This window comes from Gekko japonicus, unplaced genomic scaffold, assembly GCF_001447785.1.
Source record: "Gekko japonicus isolate JY-2015 unplaced genomic scaffold, Gekko_japonicus_V1.1 scaffold433, whole genome shotgun sequence".
In the NCBI taxonomy this organism is placed as follows: domain Eukaryota; kingdom Metazoa; phylum Chordata; class Lepidosauria; order Squamata; family Gekkonidae; genus Gekko; species Gekko japonicus.
This window is the reverse complement of record NW_015160222.1, coordinates 881,153-899,806: the sequence shown is the minus strand read 5'-3', so window position 1 is coordinate 899,806 and position 18,654 is coordinate 881,153. Positions and strand designations below refer to the sequence as shown.

The 18,654-nt window shown below is 41.6% G+C and overlaps 1 protein-coding gene across 1 annotated transcript in view; it reads left to right on the top strand.

Annotated features, from left to right (window-relative positions):
* Window positions 1-18,654, top strand: part of PIK3CB (phosphatidylinositol-4,5-bisphosphate 3-kinase catalytic subunit beta) — a 130,288-nt gene that overhangs the window by 35,495 nt on the left and 76,139 nt on the right. Inside the window, exons 2-3 of the mRNA XM_015411297.1 lie at window positions 5,753-5,861; window positions 17,680-17,863. Of these exons, the coding sequence (XP_015266783.1) occupies window positions 17,711-17,863 (153 nt within the window). The 5' untranslated portion in view covers window positions 5,753-5,861; window positions 17,680-17,710. The remainder of the gene's footprint in view (window positions 1-5,752; window positions 5,862-17,679; window positions 17,864-18,654) is intronic.

The following is an 18,654-nucleotide window of genomic DNA, read 5'->3' as shown; positions in this document are numbered from 1 at the left end:
AACCAGCTACTAAGTCAAACATAATGCAGATTCACGTAGGTACATTCAAATGCATAACAAGTATCATTGCACATCAGATTTGCTCTGTATTTGAAAGCTGTTGGTCCACTGTTGCACAACTCCACTCTACACCAAGTCTGTTCTGTCATGGGTTAGTTTGCTGTGCAACAGTTCTGATACAGCAGCCAGTGTAGTGCTGTATTTGGTGTTTTTTTTGGGGGGGGGGTTCATCTGAGGAATCTCTAGGAAACAAAAAGGACATCTGGTTTTGCATCTATTAGTTTCCAATTTCAATCATCTGTGTCCATGTATTTGGCAGAAAATGGTCTTGCATATCATTGTGGTCGCATGTTACCCTACATGTTGGCAGCAGCTGCATTAAGTGGATTCAGACTAATTGGACTAGCAATTAATACATGTGTATTAGTGAATTTAGTTAGTACACTTTTAAGATAATCTGCCTCAGATTGAAGTTAGATGGGAAATGTCTGACCTTGCATAAAATCTGAGGTATACTGTCGAATAATATGTACTATGGAGAAGTTTTAACACTGAGTTCCTGATCCTTATTGACTTAGTCCTTTTGTCCTTGCATGTACAAGTTTATTTGAAGCTGTTCTTTTAACAAGTATATCAGGCTGTCAGTTTGCCACTAACCCAAGGAACTATACTTTGGCTTCCTAGGATTGTAGTGGCCTTGCCTAGAGATGGTGCAGCTGATGTCCTTCTTGTCCCTTTCCTCTGCTGGTTCCCTTACCCATCCTCCTCTGGCCTGTTGTGGGGCAAAAGTAAAAGCTTTCTGACCACAGCAGATGGCTCAGGAAGGTAGGTGAAATGACTAGAGGTAGAGCAGAGCAAGATGGTTTGTACGTGTTGGTCTGTGTGGGAAGTAGCTGTGTGAAGGTACCTAATGGGGTCACTGCCAGAGCATATGCACATTGTCTTCCTCTGTTTTACTTTAGCTTCTAGATGATGTCAAATAATGTTAGATGGGAAATTGTTTGCCCTGGGAGACTTCAGAAAGAAAAGTTGCATGCAGGTATCTGTGAACCAGACTGAGTCACGTGGGTTGCATTCTTATGTACATGGTTCAAGACCATGAAGACTTCTTCTAGAAGAAAAACTTGCTAGTCAGATCAGAAACCTTTATTAAGCATTTATTTCAAGTTACCTAACTGTATAGACAATATCAAGAAATAACATAAATTAACAATCATAAACTTTAAAGGAGGAGGAAAATGGAAATTTTCCAAAGTTTTTGGCAACCAGTTCCCAGAGCCTCATGGTAATTGGGAGAGAACCTAGGTACTTGATTAGGGATATGAGGGTTCTGGTCAGATAGAAGATATAAAATGAGCCAAAATTTCAAGGTCTGGAGCCAGGCTGCTGTTTCTAAAAGACTCAGCCCAGTCTCTAAACACATGGCTGCATATCCTACACAATTTGTAACACCCAAAATGTGATGTAAGAAGGAAGCTTGAATCTTCTCAACAAACTGATTAAATGCACCAATCCATTTGGGGATCCCATAAAGGGATACCATTCCCCAGGTGGGGGTAGGAGATCCCCCACTTTCATGGGCTCCTGCCCACCAGTGGCCAGCTGGCCGGTGGGAGGAAATTTCCCCCACCCCTGTGTGTGATGTGCTGACATCATCCGGAAGTGACTTCAGCATGTCGGTGGGGTGATGCTCTGCTTTTTGGACAAAACTTTATGGTTTGAGGCATTTTTACCATAGAGTTTTACCCAAACAGCAGAGTATTGCCCCCAATGTTGCCACATTGCACAATGTCCATGCCCACCCACAGAACACCCCCAAATCCCCCTGCTGGCGCAACAAGGGTATCTGACAACCCTAATCTCATATAATAGCTGAGCTATGGGTTTAGCATTAAATATGTGAATGGGCAACTTGCTAGTCTTTAAGGTGGACTTTTTCCAAGTAAATATGCTTGGGATCAGCTGCTAGGGCTTTTGGTTCCTGCTGTGCATGGTAATCTGCAGAAGTTTGTCTTAACATGCTTATATCTTCATATAGGGAGAATGTTTTAATGAAAGGACTTGTAGCTACATGCTTGTGGTTTTTCATACAGATATGAGTGTAGTGTTGTTTTTTAAGATCTCAAGACAGTTCAGCTTTCCCTCTAGTAATGTTCTAGGCCACAATTAATAAATATTAATGTATTCATTTATTATTAACTCGTCTCTTCTCCCCACCCCCCAAATTTTGATTATAGGACTGGTTTTCTCATAAAATTTCACTTTATGAAAAAGTCAAAACCTTCTCAATAATTTTAGTTCATTTATTGCTAATACTCTTTTAACTATTTAGGAATATGGGCATTCACAACTTAACAAAGCTAAATAGGTAGTTTATGCACCTTATAATTTAATAAATGTAGTGTGGCAAGTTATAATTCCTGTTAAAATACTCAGGTTTAACATATTTCCATGTATGCAACCTTAAATTTGTTCTAGCTTAATTATCTGTAGCCAAAAAGGTACATCATTTTTATGAGAAGTTGTATATTATATGTGTGAGCTGTCTTGCCATCTATTTCCCAATATATAAGACTTCCCTCAGTTAAAATCAAAGATTAAATAACAAGCCCCAGATCCCTCCCCTCTTAAAATATGCCTGCTGTTCAACCCCCCTCAAGTGCCCTGGCATACAGGCAGGCCTTGCAGTGCCTCCTGAAGATCTCCAGGGAGGGGGGGGCATTCTCAGTTCTTCAAGAAATCCATCCCACTGAACCAGAGCCAAGATGGAAAAGGTCTGGGCTCTCATCATTGCCAGATGGAGTCAACCGATGGCTGTCTGATGTCTATAATTGGTGTGCAGGGATGTGTGGAAGGAGATGGCACTTCAAATATGTGGGTCTTAGGTCATGAAAGGCTTTAAAGGTTATAACCAGCACCTTGACTGAACTCAGAAACAGAGTGGCAGTCAAAGAAGCTGTTTCAAAGTGTGTAACATACGTTACTGGCTGCTAACCCCTGACAGTAGTCGGGCTGCCACAGTCTGGACCAGTTGTAGTTTCTGGGTTGTCATCAAGGGCAGCTCCATGTAGAGTACATTGCAGTAATCCAACCATGAAGTCAAGTCAAGTTTATTAATACGGTCAAGCGACCAGCCAACAACCATGAAGTTACAGAAGTATGGATCAGCATGGCCAGATCAGCTGAGTCTGGGTAATGAGAAAGTTGGTGACTCAGATGCAGCTGATAGAAAGCCCTCCAGGTCACCATGCCAGCCTGCTTTTCAAACAGCAAGGCAGAGGGCCCATAAGCACCCCCAAGCTCTTAATTTGCTCTGGAAAAGCACTGTTACTCCATCTAGGACAAGTGGATTCAGTCCTTCTATATCAGCCTTCCTAACAAGCATTATCACTGTCTTGTCTGGATCCAACATCAGTTTGTACTGCCTTAGTCACTTGACCACAGCCTGAAAGCACTGGTTTAGAACCAAGATCTGGAGGTTTGGATAATGAAATATAGAGCTGGGTGTCATCTGTGTTTTGGTGACACCCAACCTGAAAGCTCTGGTCAGTCTCAGTCAGCAGCCTCATATATAATAAAAATATGGTTGCCAGGTCCCTTCGAGCAGCTGGCAGGGGAATGGGGTGACACTCTGAGAGCTGGAAGCATCACTCCCAACATGCCTATGTCACTGAAAGTGACGCCATGCATCATGCCTATGTCACCCAGAAGTGACATAGGTACTTCAGGGGCAATTATCTGGTTTTTGGCCAAAACCCTATGGTAAAATTGCCCTCAAACCATAAAGTTTTGCCCAAAAACCAGAGCTGGTGACATAGACACATCACTTCACATTGTTGTAGGGGGGTTTTCTCCCACCAGCTAGGTGGTCAGCAGCAGGCAGGATCCCACAAAACTGGGGGATCCCCCACCCCCAACTGGGGACTTGGCAACTCTAAATAAAAAGCATGGGTGAGAGAATAGAACCCTGTTGCATCCCACAAGATAAATTCCACCCAGTTGATTCTGCACCTCCAGTGGAGACTCTTTGTATCCGGTCAGACAGAAAAGAGTGAAGTCATGGAAGGGCTACATCCTTAAGACTAACTTAATACCAACTCCGGATTCAAGTCAGTGGATAAGAAAGGAGTGGTTGACTGTATCAAAGGCTACTGGGAGGTCCAACAGTATCAGTAGGGAAGATTGTCCCATGTCCAGCTTTAGAGGAAGATTGTCCACCAGTGCAACTAAAGCCATCTTGGTGAACCCAAGGCCTGGGTTTGAAACTGGACTGAAATGGGTCAAGGGCAGATGTGTCATTCAGGAAACCCTGGAGCTGCTCTGCCACCACACACTATCACCTTCTTTAGAAAAGGTAATTTGGAAACTAGCCTATAATTGGCCACTTTATCCCTAGCCAGTGAAGGTTTTTTGGGCAGAGCTCTAACAACTGCCTCCTTCAAAGGTCCAGGGAGAGCCCCCTCAATCAGGGAGGAATGGATGATTTTCACTATTGGCTCCAATACCTTTTCCTGGCAAGATTTTAGAAGCCTTGAAGGGTGTGGATCCAAAACAGAAGTGGCGGCCCTCACACTTCCAAAGATCCTGTCAGCACCCATAGGCAGGATCAATCTGAAACTATCCATAACAGGACAAGCAGGCACATCTGACATCTTGAGGACCAAATCTGTGTTCAGCTTGGCCCCCAAGTTGGAATGGATGAGAGAGAGTTTGTCAGCAAAGAACCTTGCAATAACATCATAGCTGGGGTCCACATTTTCATCACCTGTAGAGTTGAATTTAGGTGTTACCAAGTCATGCCACACTTTGAACAAAAGAGTCTGCTGATGCAATGGTGGCCCAAAAGAAAGTCTTATTCACTGCCATCACCACCACTTCATAGCCCTGTAAATGGGCTTTATGACATGCTCGATCTGATTCACCTTGAGCCTTCCACCAACATTGCTCAAGTCGCCTTCCAGTCTGCTTCATGTCGCCCTGCTGCCTGTTCAACCAAGGAGCTGAGGGGTCTCACAGAGCATGGAAGAAGACGCCAAGGAACAACTCTGTATATGGCCTCAGTCAGCTCACCATTCTGTGCAGTTACAGGGGCCTTCACAGAGTTACCGGGGAGGCTCTTAAAATTCCCCAGAGCCGCCTGGAAGTCAGCAGGTTCCATTAATCTCTGAGGATGAACCATCTGAATCAGTCCACCAGCCTTGCAGGGAGAAGGCAACTATTAGGCATCCAGTTCTGTGAGTGAACTAATGAATGAGCCTTTTTGTTAGGCAGGTGAAAAACCAATATGATCTCAACTCCGTGCCATTATGGCAAGGCCAAGTGCTGCTTTTCTTCTAGTCTCTGCATTACCTCTTTCTGGTATTACTTCTGTCTGACTTTTCTCCTTCCTCCCCATTGGTGAAAGAAGTGAAAAACAGACAAGGTGCACCAGTGGGAGGAAGATCCCTTCTTTTACTTGCATCTTTATGTTTTCATTTCTCATTTCTGCTAAGCTGTTTCAGGAAGCCCAGAAAAGAGGGATCAGTAAGCCAGACTGGGTCTGAGTTGTTTCATCAGACATATGAGAGTCCTGGAGTTAGAGAGAATTGTATTTGCTATATGTGAAATGAAGAGTTTTGTGCAAAATGTGAAAGAAAAGAGCAAGGTTGTGTTTGTGAACTGAGAGCTAACAGAAAGATTCTGTCATTGTTAACATAATTGGATTTGTTTAATTACCTACTGTTAAAATGTGATGTTGTCCCTTTTTTTAAAGGTTCCACTTGGCGAAGCCTTCGCAGTCAACCTGGAGGAAAGATGGTTTGCACAAATAGGCCAGTCCAAGTGTAAAGAAATTAAGATCGCTCTCTACAGAAAACAACAATGTGAGTTCCTTTACTTTAAAGATGTCATTTTGTATGGTAGTTACGTTTGTACTTTATCAATCCGTTTACTTGGATATAGGCAAAACAGAAGCCTCTTTCACATGCTCAAAGTATGTACAGTGAATGTGCATAGAGGGTGAATGGGACCGTGTTGGCAAAGACTGCTTCCTACTTATTTTTTACAGTTCCTGTTTGCATTGAAAGAGCTCTGCACACATACACTCTTATGCATGCAGTGTTTATTCAGACTTTCACTTTAGAGCATGTAGGTTGGAGGCAGGACTTTCCACTGTGATCCTTCTCCCCTCTTGGTGCACTGATTATATGCAGTGTGCTGAAAGTACGATTGACAGTTTTCAGTACTTCAGAGAGCCTTTCTTCTTCTTATGCTAAGGTCAGTTTTAGGGATGTGTATTCGGTTCATCCAAACCGAATGCACCCCCGAAAATGGCCCATTCGGACCCCTTTCGGGCTGCTGCAGGCCAAATTTCGGCGGCAATTCGGCCCCATTATATCCCATGGGCCATTGAAGTCAATGGCAAAAACATAGGGTATATTCTGGGGGCTGGAGGGGAGGGGGTTTGAGGGAGAGGCTCCAAATTCACAGGATAGCTTCTGGAGCCTCTCCCCAAGATACCAACCATGTTTGAAGAACATTGGACCAGGGGGTTCAATTCTACGGGCCCCCAAACAGGTTGCCCCATCCCCTCCATTGTTCTCTATGGGAGACGCTTCAGCAGCTACCCTGCAAGTATGGAGTCTCTCCCTCAAGCCCCCTCCCCTCCAGCCCCCAGAATATACCCTATGTTTTCGCTGTTGACTTCAATAGCCCATAGGATATAATGGGGCTGAAATTGACATTCGGCTGGCCAAAAGACTCTCTGGTACTGACGAAACTGACATGCGGGAGTCTTACTGCCAGCCTAAATGGATTCTGCCTGATTCGGACGAATCCGAATGGGCTGAATTATTATTATTTTTGCACACCCCTAGTCGGTTTATGCACAGACTAGGGTTTCCGTCTTTTATGGATTTACCAAAGATTTTGGAGGCTGAATATATTTATCTTGTTATTCTGGGGTCTTGCCTGTCTTTAATGAGCTGGGGGAGCCTTTTTACCTCTGTAACAGCTTTGTGAAACTACACTTTCTAATTCATACAGCACCTAACAAGTTGTTTTTTCTTTTCCATAATTATTTTAAATGAATATCTAAACCATGGTTAAGAATTGACCACGAACCAGGATATGAAACCATGGTTTGAAAAGAATTTTTAAACTATGCTGTTCCATCCCACCACTCAAGGAGGTGGAGGAAAAGGACAGGGAGGCATGTGCCTGTCCTGATGCTGGTACATGGAGATGTGGCGATGTTGGAGGCAGAAAGAGTGGGCATATAAGGTCTGCCAGGCCTGCCCTCACCCTCTTTATTCTTACTTGCCGTTTTCAAGTATTAAAACTGCACAGAACAAACATGAAAGCAGTTCAGCCCATTTCCCAATGTGACAAGCAGGTCTTATTGATATCTATTTTATTTTATTTTTTGCCCATTAATAAAACCCGTGTAACACCTCTCCAGAGAAACTGCTTGACATGGCTTGCAAGGTGAGACATAATAAAATCATAAAACAGCATGACAATTGTTTAAAATGAACACATTATTTAAAAGCACAGCCAACCTCTCGCAGTTGGGTATAGCATGACAAACTAAGCCATGATTTCATGGTACAATTGAGAACTTAACCAAGAATAAGGCAACAAACCATGATTAAACATTATGGCTGCGGTGGGTTGCTTGACCGCACTCACTTAAGCAAGAGCTCGTGTAGATATCAACATGTCAGATCAGTGTAACAGTTTCCTGAGAAATTTAAAAATGAAAATTAGACATGGGAGTCCTCTATGTTGGTCAGAGGAGTTGTGAAGGGAGCAAGCATGCTTTGCTGTTATCCTGTGAGCCATTTTTCAGTCAGTCGCTGTTCCCAGATTGTTCCTCTGTTCAAGGCTGCGGTGTTCCATAAAGAGAAAAAAAGTCCAGTTCTGACATCATAGAAACCAAACTTTGTTCCAACCCTAGATTTTAGTTTTATAGTATTTTATGTTGTTTTGTTACATAAATGCTTTATGTGGTGCTTTGTTTTGCATTGTTCTGTTTCCTGATGATGGTGCAGAATAAATAATCTGAAATGAACTGATAAATATTGCAAATGTTGATTTATAGAAGATGTAGTGCTCTATGAATAGTGCTAGATATTTTTCAGAATCTTTCTAGTCCTACAGAAGTTTGGGCCAAGAAAGCTACCAAGTTGTTCTGTTTGTTTGTTTATGTAACATATTTACATTCTGTTTTGAAACAGGCCCACAGAGTGGCTAGCATCTATTTCTACAGGATTGGGGGTGGAGGGTTTTTGTAGGACCAGTGCTCACTTTTGTACTTGCCAGTGAGTGCCCAGTCTTTTCCAGTTGATTTTAAAGACCAATTACTGAGTTTTACACATCTGCTCTCTTTACACCAGCGAGGCGTTTATAGTTTATGCTTTTGAATGAAAGCAAATGATAAAGCGTGAATTAGCTGTTAGTATATAAAAGAGCATAGAGGAAAGAATGGTTTTGTTGGTGGTATCAATTATTTTAAGACCTTTAGAAGTGCAAGTATTGATGTGAATTGGTCAGATTCTTGTCATTCAAAGATATGTTTTGGGAGCAGAATGTACTTCTAGATAAATTTTGAAGACTTTTCAAAGTAGCAGTAATATTTAGAAGATTTATGTAATATTTTCAGAGTGCTTTATGTGTATTGGATTAATCCAGATGTCATAATCTATAGATGTCATCTATAGTTTGGGATGAGAATGAAACAGGAAGTTCTCAGCTCCCCCCACTTCCCCTCTTTCTCCTGACATGCAACACCATGATTGGAGATGCCCTACACTGGGGAACTTCAGCAAACTGGAGTAGGTTCGTGGGTAAAAACAATGTTTCAGTTCATGTTTAGAATACTAGCTAGCTGTAAGGGGGGAAAACAAAACAAAACACAATTCATTGAAGCACCTGATTTTGGATGTTACAACAAATTGCAGGTAGACTGTAGATTTGCTGTATGAGTATAGATTTGTTGTACTTCAGTCTCGTTGCAGTGCTTGATGGGAGGGTGCGTGCAAGCCTGGGAACATCCTGCCTCATTCTCACAACAAACTGCAGCTCTTGACATCTGAGTGCAGCTGATATTGCAGTGATCCTTTCAGCAATCCTATAATGTACATCAGAATTACTATAATTGTAATGTTGATGGGAGACAGAGGATGAGAGAGCGTAGAGAAATACAATTTCAGGAAATTCTGAAGCAACAGTAGGAAAAACAGTTTTCCCTGCTTTTTCCAGAAAAAAAATGGAAATTTGGGGAACAATTGAAATACATGCAATATTTACTATCCTATCAAACCTAAACTAATTTTACTGCTTTAACATAAAATACAATATGCCCAATACTTGACAGAAAACTGCAAACTGATGCACCCTGTGCTGCCTTACTACATGTACCTTAATTTTTCCTATCTGAGAAGTAGGGGGGAAAGGGATTAAACAGAAAATACAAGCTTTATGGTAAACAACATAAAACATATCATTTGGTAAGAAAAAGGGTCACACAGTCATTAATAATATCTTTACACCTAGTTGTAGTTCCAGGTAGATACTGTCTTCTTTCTTCTGTGGTTAGTGGTTAGAAAGAGCTCAGTTCTCAACAAACTTTTAGAGTTTTCGTGTGAGGCTTTGCTGCAGTTTCTGCCCCAACTCTTTCTGATCTCTCCCCCCCTTCAGCAAGGTAGGGCATTAAGCTACTTGTTAACCAGTCTGTGGGTATATGTCTCACAGTGGTTTGAGGGAGAGGTGAAAAGGTCAACCATAAGAATACGGTCAGGTCAAAAGGACAACAGAAGGCATGCATCAGTTGAGAAGCAGTGAAAGCCCTGCCTGCTTTCCTCGTGAAGATTAATTATCCTTCTAGGTACAGAAATGCATCTTTAATTTAAGATCTCTCTGTGTGTACAGCATGCCTACACTGTCTTTAAAAGCATTTCACTCATCCTAAAAGAGAAAATATTTCATAAGAGCCCCCCCCCCCAGTATTCTCAACATTAGAAAAATTCAGGTGGGAAAAATGAGGGGGGAAACGGGCTTTTTCCTGTTTTTTGGAGGGGCTTCGCATCTCTGAAAGACATTGTGTTGCACATAAGACTATTTGGTTGAGTTCTTGGCAAGGTGAGATTTGATTGGGGAACTTACCTGCTCACATATTTGCTTCTTATTATAACCTTGCTCTGTACCATCTTATGTTCTTTTGGGGAGGAGAGAGTTTATTTGGTGAATCATGTAAGTGTTTCTAATTAAATTTTCTGACATTTGATTCAAATAGTTTAAGAAACCAAAAGTTGTACTAGCACCACGTGTGTTAGTACTGAGTTAGTGCAAACTCTTAAGTTTCTGAATGAAATGAAAGCCACATTTAGTGGCTGTTTTAACATTTCCAAATATCGTACTTTCACAGTATAATAAATATGTTCTATAGTAAAAATTATACTGTCTAAATATGACAAGTCTTGAAAAAATATACTTGTGGTAGAGCCTCTACTTTGTTTTTGTTCATGAGCCAGGTTTTGCGTATCACAGAATCTCTAAGTAAAATCAGACAGAGCAGCCACAGACATCCAAACAATGATTTCTTGCCAGTTAGCTTCACAGCTAGCCAGGAAAGGGACATTGAGTGTTTCTGCAGAGAGGCCCAAAAGGTGCTGTGAACTGCTATCTGTCTTAACTCAGGAAATTAAATACTCTGTTACCTTGACTATAGTAGCTTCGTTAATACTGAAAGATTAGTTGTCTCTTAAAAGTCCCAGACTCTTCAGCCTTTCCTCATAGGAAAGGTGCTCCAACCCCTTAATCATCTTAGTTGTACTTTTTCCAGCTCTGCAATGTCATTTTTGAGATACAGTGACCAGAATTGTACACAGTATTTCAAAGGAGGCCTCACCATAGATCTATACAGGGGCAATACAATGTCAGCCATTTTATGCTCAGTCCTTTTCCTAATAATCCTTGCCTTTTTCAATGTTGCAGCACACTGGGTTGACACTTTCATGGAGCTATCCCCCACAACTCGAAGATCTTTTCCCCTCTCAATTTCTGCAAGTTAGACCCCCATTAGCCTATACTTGAAGTTGGGATTTTTTTTGTCCCAATGTGCATCACCTCACACTTACCAACACTGAACTTCATTTGCCACATTCTCACCCACTCACCCAGTTTGTGGAGGTCTTCTTAGAGCTCTTCATAGTCAGCCTTGGTTTTCACCATCCTGAATAATTTTGTGTCATCTGCAAACTTGGCCACTATACTACTCACCCCTAGTTCCAAATCCCTGATGAATACATTAAATAGTACCGTCCCCAGTACCAATCCTTGTGGCACCCCACTGCTTACTTCCCTCCATTGTGAGAACTGTTTATTGATTCCTGCTCTTTGCTTCCTGTCATCACAGCCTGGGACTGACTTCTGAGTAAACATTTATCAGGTTGGCATGCAGTATCAAATACCTGGCCACCAGTGTTCCCTCTAAGCTGAGTTAGTGTGAACTAGCTCAGAGTTTCTTAGCCTCCAGCTCACGCATTTTTGTCTTAGCTCAGGAAGGATGGATCCAGAGCAAACTCATTTATGCAGCAGCTGAATCGCTCATTCACAAAGTAGATTTTTTGCTCACAAGACTCCACAGCTTAGAGGGAGCATTGCTGACCACAAACATCAAATCACTGTTTTCAGTGGCTGTATAAGTTTATATAGTGGTTCTTCTTTTCTTAATTGGTGTTTCTTGTCAGATAGAAATGATAATGATCCAGGTAAACAGCATTAGCTCTGGGATGAGACAAGCCCATTGTTCAAGCTGATGCATACCTTAGAGTGAAGGGAGGGGTCATAGCATGGTCAGACCAAAATTCTTACACCTTCCAGGGTCTTTGCCTCGACATGTCTATCGACATGTCCAGGCTGGCTTCCATCTTGTATACATTTTGATCAAGTTGTCTGGCATATGAACTCCTGGGGTGTTCATTTCCAAACACTCGCCGCCGCCCCCCCCCCCAGCAATGAGGTATGGTCTGCCTGCTTACAGCAGGTCATTTTTCTGTTCTTCTGATGTGGTAGGCATGGGAGAAAGTTATTACAAAATGTCTGTCCTCAAATGGTGCAATTCCTTCCCGAGGCTCCTAGAATAGAGCGGCCAGGTCCAGCCTGGGAAACTCCTAGAGATCTGGGGGCATTGTCTGTGAACGGGGGAAGTTTGAAGAGGGGTTTTACCTAGAATCTATTTTATGCCAAAGTATCTGCCCTCAGAGAGCCAGTTTGGTGTAGTGGATAAAAGCGGCGGACTCTAATCTGGAGAACTGGGTTTGATTCCCCACTCCTCCACATGTAGCCAGCTGGGTGACCTTGGGTCAGTCACAGCTCTTTCAGAGCTCTCTCAGCTTATGACAAAAGAGTCTAGTTCGCCACAAAAGAACTAGAACTTAAGGCTGTCTTACAGTTTTCGAATATCCTGGTTGTACTGCACACCGTGCCATACAATAATTAATTTGCCCTCTGAAGCTGCCATTTTTTCCAGGGAAAAACATCTATGTGGTTTGAAGATCACTTGTAATTATAAGAACTCCAGACCCCATCTGAAGTTTGGCATCCCTATCCTGGAAGAAAGCTGCTTTGGTGTGTTTGTAGCCCTTCTTATGAGTGACTTCTCTGGGGACAGATATCCCAGTCTTACCCTAATTACTTATGAAATGATGCCTAGTCAAAGGAAGTGCCATTCTGCAAGGCTCACTCCCCTCAAAGGAGTACTGAATGACTAAACTGGCTGTTAAGCTAAAAATGTAATTTTTCTGTTTACTGTATGTGCTGCACTTGCATCTTTTTAAAGAATCTTTTTTTTCAGCTGAGACACCTGTCCTATCTGTGGAATATTCAAATTAATGGAATTTGCACTTGTGCAACAATGAAGGTCATACTTGGTCAACAACCACAACAAATTTTTAACAATAACTCTCCTTTCTGTGTTTTTCTACTAAACTCATGAAATATCAGAAATTAACATGCAGAACAAAAGGGCATTGGTTTTTATTGAGCAGTTACTTAATGCATGGTCCTGCTAAGGGGAAGCCTTCATTTACGGTAGCTCATTAATGTTGTTGTTAAAGTTCATGGCAGTTTTACAGAGTCTCATAAATTATTGCAAGGCTGGCTAAGGTAGAAAACTAATGAAGCTTTTACAGATTTCAGTGTGTTTTTGCTTGGGTTTAGCTTTTTATGTACTGTTAGACTGACAGCCCAATCGCAAACCTGTTTACCTAGAAAATGCCCCCCCCCCCAAAATGAGTAGTAGATACTGACCTTGTTTGTATATGTATAAGATCTTTCCAGTTGCATACCCTTTTGCTTATAGAAATGCAGCCTTCAGAATTTGAACTGAATAAGAACATTTCACAAAAAGAATATATACAATACTTTTGAACCATTTTCCTTTTCTTGTTTCTTCAGTATCTTATGTGTAGTCATACCTTCCAGAAGTATCCTTTTTAGCCCAAAGATTTTCAGATTTTACTGGACTGGGGTGGCAAGCTCCTTGTTTGGGGTGGCACTAGCCAGCCGTGCCTCCTCTAGCGCCACTCCTGGCAGCCTCATAATAAGGTAATAGAGAAGCAAACTAAGAGCTACATAAAAAGGATGAGCAGGACAGAGGCAGGAACTTCCATGCAGTTTAAGCCATTATATTATCAATTACTTATATCCCCTTCCGCAGAACAAGAACATATGATTGTTCAGTATAAAGCGTTTCCCCCCCCCTCCCATGGAGAACAAGCTCAGCTGATTGGGCTCTGAGCAAGAATGATTAGCTTGAACATACTTAAGTGTTATAATAGTTCCTGAATTCCTATAGGATTTCATTTCCAGAGATATAAACATAAGACTACAATCTTAGGAAGGCACCAATGATTGTCAGGTCCTATCTCTGGTGTTAATATAGACTAATAAATACCTTGCTTCATAAGAATGATGTTTATACAAAATATGTTGATTACTAATAGTAATGGCTAGATTTTCTTCACACGGGAGTCACACAGAAAAAGTGTTGTATTTGAGATGTACAGTTTGGTAGGTATAGTGGGTAGTTTGTGAGGAGGGGGGGGAAGCTGTATTTTTTGTCTAAAATAGTAAAATGCTGCATCTACTTTCATTAAAATGGGAGATGGGTCTTACTGGTATATTCGTGTACTCAAAGAAGATGCCAAAACAAAGCAAGAACCACACTTCAAAAGTGTTGTCTTATGTGTACCAAGCAGATACGCACTTGGGATTGGGACTAACATATCTTCAGGATCACCTATTCCCTTATGGATGATGGTGTTTAATGGGTGTGTATACATACTTCGGAACGAAACTGAAAACTGAGGAGCACCATAAGGTGGTCTTTGGGGAAAGGGGATGATTCAGCTTCTCCTATAACCATGTTCTGTGATCTTCCACAATGGAAAGAGGGGTTTTCCTTCTTAGCTCTTCCTCCACCATCATTTTTTTTTTAAATACCTCTTGCAGACTATCCAGTTAAGGTAATAATGGTTACGAATACATGCTCAATTTTTACTTTTTAAAATTCTGGTACATTAATCTTTTTGGATCTTGCAGATACCCCACCTATTTTCAAAAAGTTTTCTTGTTAGGAAATACTGCAATTGTATTAGTCTTTTACTGGGATGCTGGGAATGCTGGTTGTGAGTGCTTTATTTACTTCCTCCTTTTTTATATAGGAAGTTATTTTTACTGTGAGGGTAGGTATAAATAGATATGAGCTTAGTTGCTTGAAATAGCCCCCAGCAAAAGTTTTTTAAAAGAGCTGTTTAAGATTCCACTCATGTTGCTGTTTGCCATACAGATGGCTGCTTGGCACAGTTTCAGTTGCTGGATGTGGGGGTGTTGGTTAGTCACTCACCAGCATTGCCTTGCGTTTATACAGTTTGGCCTGTGATTCATTCTCATAGGAGCCTCATGGCTGTGACAAGTGCTGTTATTCTGTATTAATACTTGCATTTCACTGACCTTTACACCATCAGCAAGTGGCAGGAAGAATGAGGACTGGATGTCATTTCTGAAAGAAGCTAATCGGTTTCATTGATGAACACTAAATGATCTTCTGCTAACCAATGTGTATGTTCATTTTATTTGCTTCTTGAAAGGGTCTCCAAACTTTGGCTTTGCAAATTGGCATTCGCTTGGAATGCATTCTCCTGGCAACTTTCTGTACAGTTGGCTGCATGATTTACAATGAATTAAAATTGTAGAAAGGCATATCCACAGAGGAGACTCTTCCTTGGAACTGTGCCACTTATAAAAATCCCACCAGTCTTCTCCATTTGAACTAGTGGGGTTCAGTTCAGTCTCTGTTTCTTCAGTACGCATCTAATGTCAGAAAGACCTTAATTTTTTTTAAAAAAATCCTAAAATAACAGAACTGAAATGGACATCAAGTGTCATTTAGAAAGATGAGCATACTTGTAGGCATCTGTACAATTTGTACATTCATGGTAACCACTTAAAAATAGCACAGCATGGATAAGAGTCCATGTGGCATGCATGTTCATGTTAGCTCTCTCCATGCGGCTTCAGAGATTTTACTACAACATTGTTTGCAATGTAGCAAAATGTTATCTGTGTTAACATGAATGGGTTTCAAATGGGTTTCAAATGCAGAGTATTACATCTGGGCCACACACAAAAAAAACATTTCTGGGGAGTACTGTATGCGAAAGAGGTAAGAGTCGGGTAAGAGTGGACTGTAAACTAAATATGAGCAGTCAGTGTGATGCGGTTGTAAAAAAGGCAAATTCAGTCTTGGGTTGTATTAAAAGGGCCATAACATCGAAATCACAGGAGGTCATAGCCCCTCTGTATACTGCCTTGGTCAGGCCGCACCTTGAGTACGCTGTGCAGTTCTGGAGGCCTCCCTTCAAAAAAGATGTGGACAAAATCAAGAGGGTGCAGAAGAGAGTGAAGAGGATGATCAGTGGTCTGGAGACAGCCCTACGAGGAAAGGCTAAGGGCCTTGGGAATGTTTAGTTTAGAGAAGAGGAGATTGAGGGGGGACATGATTGCTCTCTTTAAATATCTGAAAGGCTGTCATTTGGAGGAGGACAAGGAGCTGTTCCAGTTGGCAGCAGAGGATAGGACCCGAAGCAACGGGTTTAAATTACATGCCGAAAGGTATTGGCTGGATATTAGGAAAAACTTTTTCATGGTCAGAGTAGTTCAAAGGTGGAATCAGCTGCCTAGAGAGGTGGTTCGCTCCCCTTCATGACAACTTTCAAGAAGAGGCTGGACAAATATTTGTCAGAGATGCTTTAGGCTGGTCCTGCATTGGGCAGGGGGTTGGACTTGATGTTCTGTATGGCCCCTTCCAACTTGATGATTCTATTCTCTTGTCCTCCATTTTATTCTCACAACAACCCTGTGAGATAGGTTAGGCTGAGAGTCTGGGACTTGCCATCCCACAAGCTTCCATGGCACAGTGGAGATTTGAACCTAATTCTCTCAGGTCCTAGTCCGACATGCTAAAAACAAGGATCTAGTACATTTTATTAAATTACTTGCATTCATAAAGGATAAATGTGGGTGGTTATAACCTATAAGGGAAGTCTATATTGCAGTATGGCTTTAGAATAACTGTTGTTATTGTCAATGATCTTCAACTGCTGGGTTGAGAATCAAAGTTGGCTCATTGGCCAACTAAAGTTGGATTGCACCAGAGGAACAACCACCCTTTGTTTTATTTTTAATTATAGAAAGGGAAAGCAAGTAATACAGAAAAATTGTAGGCATATGGAGAAAATGAGTGGGGAGCGAGAAGCAGATAAATTAACGTCCAGGAGGGGTGTGGTGGAAATGAAGCCAGCAGACTGGGTTTAAAGAGGGTCCTGGGTCTATAAATGTTGAAACATCTAATTTAAACTATTCACTCAATTGTGATATTTAATTAATCACATGATTTTTTCCTGCTCTTTCTCTGTGAAGCTTAGAGCATCATGCATAGCTCTTACCTCCCTCATTATCCTCACAGTAACCCTGTGAGACAGTTAGGCTGAGTGCTTGGCTCAAGTTCACCAGCTAAAGTTCATGGCAGAATGGAATTTTGAGCCAGTTTCTCCCCATTTGTAGACTGACATACACTTCACAACATTGCTTGCATATGCCCTTCTAGGATTACTGTTTACTATTTCTCCAGTTCATTCTGTTCCTTTCTTAGTTTAAATGTTTTATTCATCCTCAGTTTTATGATTTCCTTTTTCCTTTAAAGTCTATTCTTGTGAGCAAAATACTTTGCTTTCTAAAATTTTCATTTATTCTTAATTTCATAGTCTTACAGTCTCTCCTTTGTGAAGATTTTAATCAAGGCTCTGTACTGAGGTTGCAGTCTTTTGTGTATGTGTTTTTGGGTCTTTTGTCTAGTAGACTGGAATTAAAGAAATATGGAAAATGTCCTTCACTCTTTTTCTCTCCCTGGCTGTTGTTTCCTTTTTTCGGGTCCTTGTTCATTTCATAGCGTTCTTAGGGGGTTTTGTGTATGTGTGTGTGTTTGACACTTTAATCATAACTACAGCCTGAAAAAGATATTCTCATTTCATAAAGTTTTTGTATTGCATTATGGGTGGGATGGCTTAGATGTATTTAGTGTTCAGTTCTGATCTCACAAGTTCTCAGATGGTTGAATCTTATTTTTTCCCCTGTTAGGACCATGTGGTTATGATATTTAAAATCTACGATGCCTCCTGCCATGGCAGATACCCTGGACATCTGGGCAGTAGATTCACAGATAGCAGCCGATGGCTCAATATCTGTGGACTGCCTCCTACCCACTGGAATCTATATAAGTCTAGATGTCCCACGTGATGCCACCATTTCTCATATAAAGCAGGTAAAGTTGGCTGTCTCTTAAGCTATCATTGTTGATTTCTCATCAAATTCTTTTTGCTTAGCCATATGGGTTTTGGACCATGCAATCCAAGTACACTTCAGCATCATCACTAAGGGCCTTGTACATTAAGATTGGATTCCTATATAATCTTCTTCGTGGTCTCTGTGCATCACACCCTTGGGATATACTGCGCCTGCGCTGAACCTTCTCGGTACCGGTAGCTAGCAAAAGGGATTTTCGCGCCTCTCCCAGGTCACGCGCCGGCTCCACTGCGCATGACCAAGGAGGGGCACGCAGATCCCGCCAGTTCTTTTCTGACCGCCGCGCTGGTAGGACGCCTTCTGCTTCGGTCTGTTAAGTACCAAACTTTTTGCTAAACTTGCGTTTAGTTAGTTTCCTTTTTTTAATTTTGTTTTTTGTAGTTAGCATTTTTTCAAGGAGGGGCACGCAGATCCCGCCAGTTCTTTTCTGACCGCCGCGCTGGTAGGACGCCTTCTGCTTCGGTCTGTTAAGTACCAAACTTTTTGCTAAACTTGCGTTTAGTTAGTTTCCTTTTTTTAATTTTTGTAGTTAGCATTTTTCTCCGGTGTGTTTGTTTCTTGTCTTTACGTTTCCCCTCCACTGGCCTATGGCCCCGCGGTGGGGTTGTTTCAAACGGTGTAAGACTTGCGGCCTTAAAATATCCCCCACCGACGGGCATTCGCTTTGCCTCGTCTGTTTAGGGGAGTCGCACTGTGTTTCTAAGTGCGGACATTGCCAGAAGTTTTCGAACCAGACGAGAAAAAACAGGG